At 35.3% G+C, this 14,508-nt stretch overlaps 1 protein-coding gene across 1 annotated transcript in view; it reads right to left on the reverse strand.

Annotated features, from left to right (window-relative positions):
- The window catches only part of LOC130231163 (nuclear factor of activated T-cells, cytoplasmic 2), a 36,343-nt gene that overhangs the window by 11,961 nt on the left and 9,874 nt on the right, over positions 1 to 14,508 (reverse strand). The window contains exons 3-6 of the mRNA XM_056460607.1: positions 14,236 to 14,404; positions 7,126 to 7,328; positions 4,537 to 4,709; positions 2,399 to 2,539 (exon numbers count right to left, since the gene is read on the reverse strand). Coding sequence (XP_056316582.1) covers positions 2,399 to 2,539; positions 4,537 to 4,709; positions 7,126 to 7,328; positions 14,236 to 14,404 — 686 coding nt within the window. The remainder of the gene's footprint in view (positions 1 to 2,398; positions 2,540 to 4,536; positions 4,710 to 7,125; positions 7,329 to 14,235; positions 14,405 to 14,508) is intronic.

Below are 14,508 nucleotides of genomic sequence, written 5' to 3' on the forward strand. Positions count from 1 at the left end.
ACAGCACCAAATTACAAGCTGATTTCACCTTATGTGAAAGTTATTCATTCAAAAAAGGTGACAATGGTTCCGAATTCAATTTCCTAAGGGCTACAGATTTAGCATTTATTTCTACACTACTCTCCTGCCTGCCTGAATTGCTGGAATGTCCCACATTTCGAAATATTATGTTCATTCATTCATTTTCTTAGGGTTCAGTCTCTTTATTCATCAGGCAAAATGAACTGCCAACTTATCCAGCAATGTTTTACGCAGCAGATGCCCTTCCAGCTGCAACCCATCACTGGGAAACACCCATACACTCATTCACACTCATACACTACGGCCAATTTCTTTGGAACCACCAACTTATCCAGCATATGTTTTACACAGCAGACGCCCTTCCAGCTGCAACCCATCACTGGGAAACACCCATACACTCATTCACACACATACACTACTGACAATTTAGCTTACCCAATTCACCTGTACCGCATGTCTTTGAACTTGTGGGGGAAACCGGAGCACCTGGAGGAAACCCATGCGAACACGGAGAGAACATGTACACTCCACACAAAAACGCCATCTGATCCAACCGAGGCTCGAAATAGCAACCTTCTTGCTGCAAGGCGAACGTGCCACCCACTGCGCCACCGTGCAGCCCCACTACGGCCAATTTAGTTCATCCAGTTCCCCTATAGCACATGTGTTTGGTCTGTGGGGGAAACCGGAGCACCCGGAGGAAACCCACGCCAACACAGGGAGAACATGCAAGCTTCATACAGAAATGCCAACTGACCCAGCCGAGACTCGAACCAGCGACCTTCTTGCTGTGAGACGACAGTGCTAACCACTGAAAAAGCACTTTAGAAATGAAGATGAACTGAATTGAATGTGTGTGTGTGTCTAGAGATGCAAAGTGGCTACAAACATGTTACTGAACTAGAGAAAACAAAGTAAAGAGATCTTTGTTTCAAATATTATGTTTGTTTTTAATTATTATGGTGGCACAATATATCTCAAAATTATTATCTCACGATAATAGTAAATGCAATATACGAATCGCAGACGTGTATGATAAAAGACAATTATTTAAGGCATTGGTTAAATATCTAAATTTGACCAATCAGATGGGGCCTTACTATCTTTATACCCACCTCCCCAGTAGTTGCTGTTCTGCTATTGGCTGGGGCAGCTCAAAGGTGAAAATAAACACTAGTGGGCGGAGTCGAGACGAGAGAAAAATAAAAACAACCAATCAGAGTAAGAATGTCTGTGCAGGTTTTTCCCTCATGTATAGATTAAATGGTCTTAAAGATTAAATGTTTGTGCCTTGACACAGTTTTTAATCAGAATTTGAACTGATTAAATCTGAAAAATATATTTACCTGTTTATTTTAATACCATTAAATAAATTATTTAAAAGCATAGCTTATAAAAATAGCATTTTTCTAGGAAAATATTATATCATTATAAATATTATCACAATACTCAACAACAATATCACAATATATTTTGGCCTCAATGTCATACATTCTGCTGTCTAGTAGGCCTGAGCGATATGAAAGCAGCAGAAATCTTATGTCAGGATACAAGTCATCTCATATCTGACAACGATATATATCATGATATAGTACCTTTTATAGTTTACCTTTTGTAAATGTTATCAAGTAATTGTTAGTATGTATATTAACCACAGTGAACGACTATTTCTTTTTAAGTATATATTAAGTGTACATTTTCAAGTATATATACTTAAATGTGCTCATTCATATCTGATTATTTTTCTCACTTAATTTAGATGCAGTGGCGCAGTAGGTAGTGCTGTCGCCTCACAGCAAGAAGGTCGCTGGTTCGAGCCTCGGCTGGGTCAGTTCTCCCTGTGTTCGTGTGGGTTTCCTCCGGGTGCTCTGGTTTCCCCCACAGTCCAAAGACATGTACAGGTGAATTGGTTAGGCTAAATTGTCCGTAGTGTATGAGTGTGTATGGATGTTTCCCAGAGATGGGTTGCAGCTGGAAGGGCATCCGCTGCGTAAAACATGTGCTGGATAAGTTGGCGGTTCATTCCGCTGTGGCAACCCCAGATTAATAAAGGGACTAAGCCGAAAAGAAAATGAATGTAGAAAATAGATTTTATTAAGAAATATAAAATAACTATTAACGAAAAATAAAAGACATAAAATGCTGCTTAATAAAATGCTAAATGTAAGTACTTTTATGATTGCATATTTCTCTCTATGCTGTTATTCATGCTTCAGTCTGCATCCCTGAGGTGGAGTGTAAGATTGTGTTCATATCAATTATCATACAACTTATGAAAAAGTATTACTGTGGACAATGTATTTTGAGACAATATTGCACAGCGCTACTGCCAACACAGCAAGTTAAATAGCCATTGGTTAGCAGTTTGCAGACTCACCATGTGTTTTCTCATAGAAGATGACTTTGGACTCTGGGGTGAAGTTCTGGCCTCTGAGGATCATCTGTGCTCCACCCAGAACTGAAGAGTGGTCTGTGTCCTGATGCTCCACCGCTGGATGCTCATGACCAGACCTTTGAGCTGGAAGACCACCCAATACATTAATTTATATTTAACATTAAATATAGAAAATGCTAGATTTGACCAGCATTTTTACCTCAAGTAAATAATAAATGTAAACAAAATACATAAATATATATAAATATACTGTAAAATATTATGTTTTTAAATATAAATAGTGCTAGTAAGAATGAGTACACACCTCAAAGATTTCCCTTTTAAATGAAAATGTTCTATAGAGTGCTTTACAATAATATATTTGTGCATATATACATTAGATTAGTCAGTAGCAAAACTGGATCTAATCTAATAAAAACTTAAGATCTGTGTCCAAAAATTAGTACACCTAAATTAATATGTTGTGGGGGAAATATTTTATAGTTAAATTGAATAAACATGAAAAATCAAGAAAAACATAAAAATATTAGATTTAGTTGGAATTTTGAAGTTCTGTGACCAAACTCTTATTTTGATGGATATACAGTAACTGTTTAATGAAACTGTTTAAATGCATTAAACTATATTCACAGAGAAATGTACATAAATATTCATTTTCAAAAGGGGTGTACTCATTTACAGTGCACCCGGAAAGTATTCAAAGTTCTCATTTTTTCCACTTTTTTTGCGTTACAGCCTTTCCAAAATAGATTATATTCATTTATTTCCTCAAAAGTTTACACACAATACCCCATAATGACAATGTGAATTTTTTTTATTAGAAATTGTTGCAAATTTATTAAAAATAAAAAAATCTGAAAAATCACATGTACATCAGTATTCACAGCCTTTGCTCAATAATTTGTTGATGCACCTTTGGCAGGAATTACAGCCACAAGTCTTATTGAATATGATGCCACGAGCTTGGCACACCTGTCTTTGGGAATTTTTGCCCATTCCTCTTTGCAGTACCTCTCAAGCTCTATCAAGTTGGATGGGAAGCGACGGTGTGCAGCTATTTTCAGATCTCTCCATAGATGTTTATTTAGATTTAGGTCTGGGCTCTGGCTGGGCCACTCAAGGACATTCACTGAGTTGTTGTGAAGCCACTCCATTAATATTTTGGTGGTGTGCTTTGGGTCATTGTCCTGCTGAAAGATGAACCGTTGCCCCAGTCTGAGGTCAAGAGTACTCTGAAGCAGGTTTTCATTCAGGATGTCTCTGTACATTGCTGCATTCATCTTGACTAGTCTTCCTTGTTCCTGCTGCTGAAAAACATCCCCACAGCATGATGCTGTCACCACCATGCTTCACTGTAGGGATGGTATTAGCCTTGTGATGAGCGGTGCCTGGTTTTCTCCAAACGTAATGCCTGGCATTCACTTCAAAGAGTTCAATTTTAATCTCATCAGACCAGAGAATTTAGTTTCTTATGGTCTGAGAGTCCTTCAGATGCCTTTTGGCAAATTCCAGGCAGGAAGTGGCTTTTGACAGAAGAACGCTGGAGCTCAGAGAGAGTGACCATCCGGTTATTGATCACCTCCCTGACTAAGGCCCTTTTCCCCTGATCACTCAGTTTAGATAGCCGGCCGGCTCTAGGAAGAGTCCTGGTGGTGCCAAACATCTTCCACTTACGGATGATGGAGGCCACTGTGCTCATTGGAATTTTCAGAGCAGCTGAAATTTTTCTGTAACCTTCCCCAGCCTTGTGCCTTGAGACAGTCCTGCCTCGGAGGTCTACAGACAATTCCTTTGTCTTCATGCTTGGTTTGTGCTCTGACATGCACTGTCAGCCCTGGGACCTTATATATTTCAAATCATGTCTAATCAACTGAATTTACCACTGGTGAACTACAACTAAGCTGCAGAAACATCTCAAGAATGATCAGTAGAAAAAGAATGCACCTGAGCTCAATTTAGAGCTTCACGGTAAAGGCTGTGAATACTTCTGTACATGTGACTTTTCAGGTTTTTAATATAAAAAATATATATATTTTACATGCAAAAAAATGTGGTTTAAAAGTGCATTAAAATGTGGTACAATGAGTTATGTGAGATTTAATTAAAGTGTAAACGCATACAGCACTCAATAGTCTGCGACGCCACTTGAAGAGAAAGCCACTGTCCTCCAGGTTGAGGAACATGGACACGGAAGACCAATCTCACACGTGTGTTTTTCCGTCCCACATCCGTCTCTCCCTTCTTCAGCTCGATGTCAGCGTTCCTCAGCTTCAGGATACCGGCACAGTCGATTCTATAAACAAAAACATACTTTTAACAAGTAAACTTCCTTCCTTTTATCACCTCCTGTTCCTGTTTCATCAATTCTGGGGCTTCTTTAATTCATTTCTTGCACAAACCATAAATCATTGCTTCCCAAAAGCTACTGAATTCCTCACGGTTTGCTTTTACAGACTAGTAATCAAAACCTGCCATGCTAAATAATTTACATTACAATTATAGCATAACACAGTGCGATGTTGCAGAACCAATGCTTTGTACAGGGTTTCTGCAGGTTTCACCAAGTTAAATTTAAGACTTTTTAAGACTAAACTAAATGCCTGTATAATCCCAGTTGGAAAACATTTTTACTTGCCCTATTTAAAATGATTAAAATTGAATACATTTAATAATAAAATCATAATAATTTTAAACACTTTTTTATTAATTTTCAAATACATACATTCACAAACCCTAAAATTTATCAAGATCAAAACATAGCTGTTAATTACTTTAGTCTACAATAATAATAATGTCATAATAAATAATATAGATCAGGTCAGTATCCTCATCAGTTAATAAATGGAGAACTTTTAAACGAATGTTAATGTAATGAAAGTAATTAAATGCTTTTTTAAAATAAAAAGTTAAAAGTTTTATTGAGACTGGGATTATTGGTGATTGTATGGGTGTTAATGGTCAGAATTGGTAGCTGTATAGAACAAAGGAAAATTAAAGCCTGTTAAAAATAAGATTTAAGACCTACAACACAATATTTCAGTAGATTTAGGACTTTTTATGGCAAGGCAAGGCAAGGCAAGGCAAGTTTATTTATATAGCACATTTCATACACAGTGGCAATTCAAAGTGCTTTACATAAACAGGAATAAAAGAAACAAGTATAAGAGAAATAAAAAACAAATAATAGAAATGGTAAAAATAGAAATAAAATAAAATAAAATAAAAGCAGATAAAATGTGTTATAAAAGAATTAAAAAGAAGAGAAAAACATAGTAGTTCGATCTGTCGGACGTAGCACAGTGCTCATTCAGTAAAGGCACAGCTAAACAGATGTGTTTTCAGTCTTGATTTGAATGTGCCTAATGTTGGAGCACATCTGATCATTTCTGGAAGCTGATTCCAGCAGCGAGGGGCGTAGTAGCTGAAAGCCGATTCACCCTGCTTTGACTGAACTCTTGGGATTTCTAATCTATTTGATCCTAAAGATCTGAGTGATCTGTTAGGTTTGTATTCAGTGAGCATATCTGTAATGTATTGAGGTCCTAGGCCATTTAGTGATTTATAGACCAGTAATAATACTTTAAAATCTATTCTGAATGTAACTGGGAGCCAGTGTAAAGACCTGAGGACAGGTGTGATGTGCTCTGATTTCCTGGTTCTGGTCAGAATTCTGGCCGCAGCGTTCTGGATGAGCTGCAACTGTCTGACTGTCTTTTTGGGAAGGCCAGTGAGGAGGCCATTACAGTAATCCACCCTGCTGCTGATAAAAGCATGAACAAGTTTCTCTAAGTCTTCACAGGAAACAAAGCATCTAATTCTTGCAATGTTTTTGAGATGATAGTATGCTGATTTACTAACTGTTTTGATATGACTATTAAAACTCAGATCTGACTCCAGAGTCACACCGAGATTTTTGACCTTATTTTTTGTTGTTTGACCCTTAGAGCCAAGGTACGCATTCACCTTGAGAACCTCATCTCTGTTCCCAAACGCAATCACTTCAGTTTTCTCTTTGTTTAACTGAAGAAAGTTTTGGCACATCCAATTGTTAATTTCATCAATGCATTGGCAGAGGGTGTCAATGGGGCTGTAGTCATTAGGCATTAAGGCTAGGTAGATCTGAGTGTCATCAGCATAGCTGTGATAGGAGATTTGGTTTTTTCTCATTATTTGGCTCAGAGGGAGCATATAAAGGTTGAACAGGAGAGGTGCCAGAATCGAGCCTAAAATTTAGCTTTTGAGATTTAAGACTTTTTAAGACTCTGCGGATACCCTGTTTGTAGATGAATCTGATTCAGATTTGTGCAACATCAACGCTTGAACTGAACTGAATAAACATTAAACTGACACGAGCTGTTGGCGTGATAGCCTAGTGGTTAGCACGCCGACATATGGTGAAGTAGCACTTCAGGGCGTCCCGAGTTCAAATCCCAGCTCGTGGATTTCCTAACCCTTCCCTCCCTATGGGGGAAACCGGAGCACCCAGAGGAAACCCACGCCAACACAGGGAGAACATGCAAACTCCACACAGAAATGCCAACTGACCCAGCCGGGGCTCAAACCAGCAACCTTCTTGCTGTGAGGCGATAGTGCCAACCACTGAGCCAACGTGCTACCTATTCTTCTTCATGTGTAAGGATAATTACTGTGAAAAGCGCTATACAAATAAACCTCAATTGAACTGAATGTGATGATAATAATGTTCTTACACAGCTCTCATGTTCTCCTTGGGTTCCAGTGACACCTCCAGGATCTTGGTTCCGTTCAGCATCCGGTCTTGGCTGTTGGTGGTGACGGTCTTGCCGGTGATTCTGTGGACCTGGTAAAAGGCGTGAGGCCTAAGGTTCCTGTCATCAGCCGTGCCGATGAAGATCTGGAGAACCAGCCGCTCCGTCCCGGTGTACCCTCGCAACTGAAAAAGTCCAAAAACCACAGTTAAAGTTAACTTGAAATCAAACCTAACCATGTTGATTTTGTTCACTCTCATTGCAAGTTTAGGCAGTTCATTCCGCTGTGGCGACCCCGGATTAATAAAGGGACTAAGATGAAAAGGAAATGAATTAATGAATTGCTAGTTTTGTGGTGAACAATTAATCTGTGTGTCATTTTAAAAAAAAGTTTGCCCTTGTAACCTAAAATTGAAATCAGAAAATGCACTTGTTTTCAGTTAAATTCTCAGATTAGGTGTGATTAGTGGGCGTGGCTAACAAGCTTAACTACGCCCCTCCAACTGACAGAACAAACAGAAATGGTGAGGAGGAGGAGGAGTCTGTTAGGTTGTAATAGCTCTCCCGAAACACGTTTTTCTGATCTTTCTGTATGAAATGCCTACTTTACTACATACAATCAGCTCGCAGTAAAGAAAAAACATTGAATGAAGTAATATCCAATAAGAAGCATTTAAATTGTCACATTGAATGACGTAATATACAATAAGAAGCATTTAAATTGTCACATTGAATGACGTAATATACAATAAGAAGCATTTAAATTGTCACATTGAATGACGTAATATACAATAAGAAGCATTTACATTGACACATTGAATGACGTAATATACAATAAGAAGCATTTAAATCGTCACATTGAATGACGTAATATACAATAAGAAGCATTTAAATCGTCACACTGAATGACGTAACATACAATAAGAAGCATTTAAATCGTCACATTGAATGACGTAATATACAATAAGAAGGATTTAAATCGTCACATTGAATGACGTAATATCCAATAAGAAGCATTTAAATCGTCACATTAAATGACGTAACATACAATAAGAAGCATTTAAATCGTCACAATAAATGACGTAAAATACAATAAGAAGCATTTAAATCGTCACATTGAATGACGTAATATACAATAATAAGCATTTAAATTGTCACATTGAATGACGTAATATACAATAAGAAGGATTTAAATCGTCACATTGAATGACGTAATATCCAATAAGAAGCATTTAAATCGTCACATTAAATGACGTAATATACAATAAGAAGCATTTAAATCGTCACAATAAATGACGTAATATACAATAAGAAGCATTTAAATCGTCACACTGAATGACGTAATATACAATAAGAAGCATTTAAATCGTCACACTGAATGACGTAATATACAATAAGAAGCATTTAAATCGTCACATTGAATGACGTAATATCCAATAAGAAGCATTTAAATCGTCACATTAAATGACGTAATATACAATAAGAAGCATTTAAATCGTCACAATAAATGACGTAATATACAATAAGAAGCATTTAAATCGTCACACTGAATGACGTAATATACAATAAGAAGCATTTAAATCGTCACACTGAATGACGTAATATACAATAAGAAGCATTTAAATCGTCACACTGAATGACGTAATATACAATAAGAAGCATTTAAATCGTCACATTGAATGACGTAATATCCAATAAGAAGCATTTAAATCGTCACACTGAATGAAGTAATATACAATAAGAAGCATTTAAATCGTCTCACTGAATGACGTAATATACAATAAGAAGCATTTAAATCGTCACACTGAATGAAGTAATATACAATAAGAAGCATTTAAATCGTCACACTGAATGAAGTAATATACAATAAGAAGCATTTAAATCGTCACACTGAATGAAGTAATATACAATAAGAAGCATTTAAATCGTCACACTGAATGAAGTAATATACAATAAGAAGCATTTAAATCGTCACACTGAATGACGTAATATACAATAAGCATTTAAATCGTCACACTGAATGAAGTAATATCCAATAAGAAGCATTTAAATCGTCACATTGAATGACGTAATATACAATAAGAAGCATTTCAATCGTCACATTGAATGACGTAATATACAATAAGAAGCATTTAAATCGTCACATTGAATGACGTAATATCCAATAAGAAGCATTTAAATCATCACATTGAATGACGTAATATCCAATAAGAAGCATTTCAATCGTCACATTGAATGACGTAATATCCAATAAGAAGCATTAAAATCGTCACACTGAATGACGTAATATACAATAAGAAGCATTTAAATCGTCACACTGAATGAAGTAATATACTATAAGAAGCATTTAAATTGTCACATTGAATGACGTAATATACAATAAGAAGCATTTAAATTGTCACATTGAATGACGTAATATACAATAAGAAGCATTTAAATTGTCACATTGAATGACGTAATATACAATAAGAAGCATTTAAATTGTCACATTGAATGACGTAATATACAATAAGAAGCATTTACATTGACACATTGAATGACGTAATATACAATAAGAAGCATTTAAATCGTCACACTGAATGACGTAACATACAATAAGAAGCATTTAAATTGTCACATTGAATGACGTAATATACAATAAGAAGGATTTAAATCGTCACATTGAATGACGTAATATCCAATAAGAAGCATTTAAATCGTCACATTAAATGACGTAATATACAATAAGAAGCATTTAAATCGTCACAATAAATGACGTAATATACAATAAGAAGCATTTAAATCGTCACATTGAATGACGTAATATACAATATTAAGCATTTAAATCGTCACATTGAATGACGTAATATACAATAAGAAGGATTTAAATCGTCACATTGAATGACGTAATATCCAATAAGAAGCATTTAAATCGTCACATTAAATGACGTAATATACAATAAGAAGCATTTAAATCGTCACAATAAATGACGTAATATACAATAAGAAGCATTTAAATCGTCACACTGAATGACGTAATATACAATAAGAAGCATTTAAATCGTCACACTGAATGACGTAATATACAATAAGAAGCATTTAAATCGTCACATTGAATGACGTAATATCCAATAAGAAGCATTTAAATCGTCACACTGAATGAAGTAATATACAATAAGAAGCATTTAAATCGTCACACTGAATGAAGTAATATACAATAAGCATTTAAATCGTCACACTGAATGACGTAATATACAATAAGAAGCATTTAAATCGTCACACTTTATGAAGTAATATACAATAAGAAGCATTTAAATCGTCACACTGAATGAAGTAATATACAATAAGAAGCATTTAAATCGTCACACTGAATGACGTAATATACAATAAGCATTTAAATCGTCACACTGAATGAAGTAATATCCAATAAGAAGCATTTAAATCGTCACATTGAATGACGTAATATACAATAAGAAGCATTTCAATCGTCACATTGAATGACGTAATATACAATAAGAAGCATTTAAATCGTCACATTGAATGACGTAATATCCAATAAGAAGCATTTAAATCATCACATTGAATGACATAATATCCAATAAGAAGCATTTCAATCGTCACATTGAATGACGTAATATCCAATAAGAAGCATTAAAATCGTCACACTGAATGACGTAATATACAATAAGAAGCATTTAAATCGTCACACTGAATGAAGTAATATACTATAAGAAGCATTTAAATCGTCACACTGAATGACGTAATATACAATAAGAAGCATTTAAATCGTCACACTGAATGACGTAATATACAATAAGAAGCATTTAAATCGTCACATTGAATGGCGTAATATACAATAAGAAGCATTTAAATCGTCACATTGAATGACGTAATATCCAATAAGAAGCATTTAAATCGTCACATTGAATGACGTAATATACAAGAAGCATTTAAATCGTCACACTGAATGACGTAATATACAATAAGAAGCATTTAAATTGTCACATTGAATGGCGTAATATACAATAAGAAGCATTTAAATCATCACATTGAATGACGTAATATACAATAAGAAGCATTTAAATCGTCACATTGAATGACGTAATATCCAATAAGAAGCATTTAAATCGTCACATTGAATGACGTAACATACAATAAGAAGCATTTAAATCGTCACATTGAATGGCGTAATATACAATAAGAAGCATTTAAATCGTCACATTGAATGACGTAATATCCAATAAGAAGCATTTAAATCGTCACACTGAATGACGTAATATACAATAAGAAGCATTTAAATCGTCACACTGAATGACGTAATATACAATAAGAAGCATTTAAATCGTCACACTGAATGACTTAATATCCAATAAGAAGCATTTAAATCGTCACATTAAATGGCGTAATATACAATAAGAAGCGTTTAAATCATCACACGGAATGAAGTAATATATAATAAGAAGCATTTAAATCGTCACACTGAATGACGTAATATACAAAAAGAACCATTTAAATCGTCACATTGAATGACGTAATATCAATAAGAAGCATTTAAATCGTCACACTGAATGATGTAATATCCAATAAGAAGCATTTAAATCGTCACACTGAATGATGTAATATACAATAAGAAGCATTTAAATCGTCACATTGAATGACGTAATATACAATAAGAAGCATTTAAATCGTCACATTGAATGACGTAATATCAATAAGAAGCATTTAAATCGTCACACTGAATGATGTAATATCCAATAAGAAGCATTTAAATCGTCACATTGAATGACGTAATATACAATAAGAAGCATTTAAATCGTCACATTGAATGACGTAATATCCAATAAGAAGCATTTAAATCGTCACATTGAATGACGTAATATACAATAAGAAGCATTTAAATCGTCACAATAAATGACGTAATATACAATAAGAAGCATTTAAATCGTCACATTGAATGACGTAATATCAATAAGAAGCATTTAAATCGTCACACTGAATGATGTAATATCCAATAAGAAGCATTTAAATCGTCACATTGAATGACGTAATATACAATAAGAAGCATTTAAATCGTCACATTGAATGACGTAATATACAATAAGAAGCATTTAAATCGTCAGACTCAATGACGTAATATAAAATAAGAAGCATTTAAATTGTTGCAATACCTGACGTAATATACAATAAGAAGCATTTAAATCGTCACATTGAATGACGTAATATCCAGTAAGAAGCATTTAAATTGTTGCAATACATGACGTAATATACAATAAGAAGCATTTAAATAGTTAAACTGCATTAAAATTCTGCAACTAATGCATCTATACAGTATTATGGATAAACAGCTCTCGTTAATAGTTAACATGCTTTCACTTTCATATTTGACATGAAATGCACATTTACCGGTAGGAATGACATCCCGCCCTCCTCATAATTTTCTCTCCATATATACCTATTACATATCCATAATACACTGTGATATAACCGGGCTTGGATCGTTTTGCTTCCTCACTACAATCGATCTGCTTCAGAGTTCGTTTCAATCAAGCCGAGACCACCTCATTCAGGCGATCTTGGACCGATTGTTTTGGCGCGGATCTGAGCACGATTGCTGGATTCACATATGCCAAACGAACCATGCTAACTGGGGAAACAAGCAAGGTTCCAAAACAAAAGTCCTTCAAAAAGAGTGGGGATTTAACCCTGGCGTCCTGGCCTGGCCTCTATCCATCATGGCCTCCTATTCATCCCCATATCAGAACTGGCTTCATCACTCTGTCTCCTCTTCACCAATCAGCTGGTGTGTGGTCTGGTGCAATATGGCTGCGGTCGCATCATCCAGGTTAATTATTATTATGTTTTAACTTGTGCACTGCTGGTGCATCTGGCCTCTGATGTCACAAACCCAAACACAAACTCACATGAAAAAAATACTATAGCAATTTATACTAAATACCATAGTGGTTTTGATTCATACTACAGTAAAATACTTGAATTAATCTATTGCAATGGTAACATAACAACTATAGTAATACAAACAAATGACCTATTAATGTAGTGTGACAACTATAGGGTATATTATACTACAGTAAATCACAGTAGTAAAACTAAAGTATACTACAGTATTTCACTGTAGTTAATACTACACTCTGCTGTGACATTAAATAACAAAGGGTTGTAAATTAAATACAGTATAATTCATTCATTCATTTTCTTTTTAGCTTAGACCCTTTATTAAAATACAGTATAACACAGTTTACTATGGTATGGTTCAAAAACACTATAGCATTTACTATAAATGACTACAGTATTTTTTCATGCAGGAGATATATTTTGAAAAATGTTGGAAAACTATAGCAATTAATTCATATTTGTTTTTCTTACAATAGATGTCAACCAGTTTTCAACATTCTTCAAAATATCTTCTTTTGTGTTTTACAGAAAAAAATAAATATCTAAAGGGTTGGAAGCATTTGCGGGAAAGCAAATAGTGAATACATTTTAATTTTAGGGTGAACTATGCCTTATGTACAGACATGTGCATATGCTTTACACCATGCTAACAGCCAAACAATGACCTAACATTACAAGATAGTCTAAAAATAAATGTATGATTGAGGTGGCATTACAAAAAAAAAAGTTTTGGGGTTGTCTACATGCATTCAGTGTTTGCTCACTTTTGTAAAATCTGTGTGTATGCATGAAGTCACAACATGTTATATCTTCTTTTTCAACAGTACTGATGTTGATACAGTGTGTGAGATATGCATATATCTGTGTGTAGCTGATATGACATGTTTCAGTGATAGCGACAACACGGATCCTCATTTCCCTAAATGTGGACAGCACATCACACTGTATCAGGGAAATAACATCACCACAACGGTTGCATTATCTCTCTATCTATCCATCACCTCTTCATTTCTCTTATCAAGCTCTTCGCTCTCAGTTTCAGGTCTTTAAATCACAAACATTAACGCACTTTTTTACATGAAGCGATTCTCGAGAATTGTTATATCCACTTCCCACGCATCCTATCAAACAAAACCTACATTTCCGGCCTCCCACAACTTTCCTTTTTCCTCTAAATACACATCTTTGTCCTCAATTTACCTGAACAACAGGATGGCCCCCGCTGGATGCTTTGACGGCCCCTCGGCTGCCCTCAGTCTCATAGTGGGCCCGGTGATGTTGTCTGGGTTGAGCCTCGATTCTGAGCTCATACTGGCTACTGCTGCTGGGAAGAGGCCAGTCCAGCGCGGGCAGAGCAGCCACTGGCATACTGGGAGAGGACAGACTGTCAGTCATAACAACTATTATACATTACTTATATACAGTGGTAACTTAAAGGGATAGTTCACCCAAAAATGTTGGCTCTTTGCTCTT

Source organism: Danio aesculapii, chromosome 6 (genome assembly GCF_903798145.1).
Source record: "Danio aesculapii chromosome 6, fDanAes4.1, whole genome shotgun sequence".
NCBI lineage: Eukaryota > Metazoa > Chordata > Actinopteri > Cypriniformes > Danionidae > Danio > Danio aesculapii.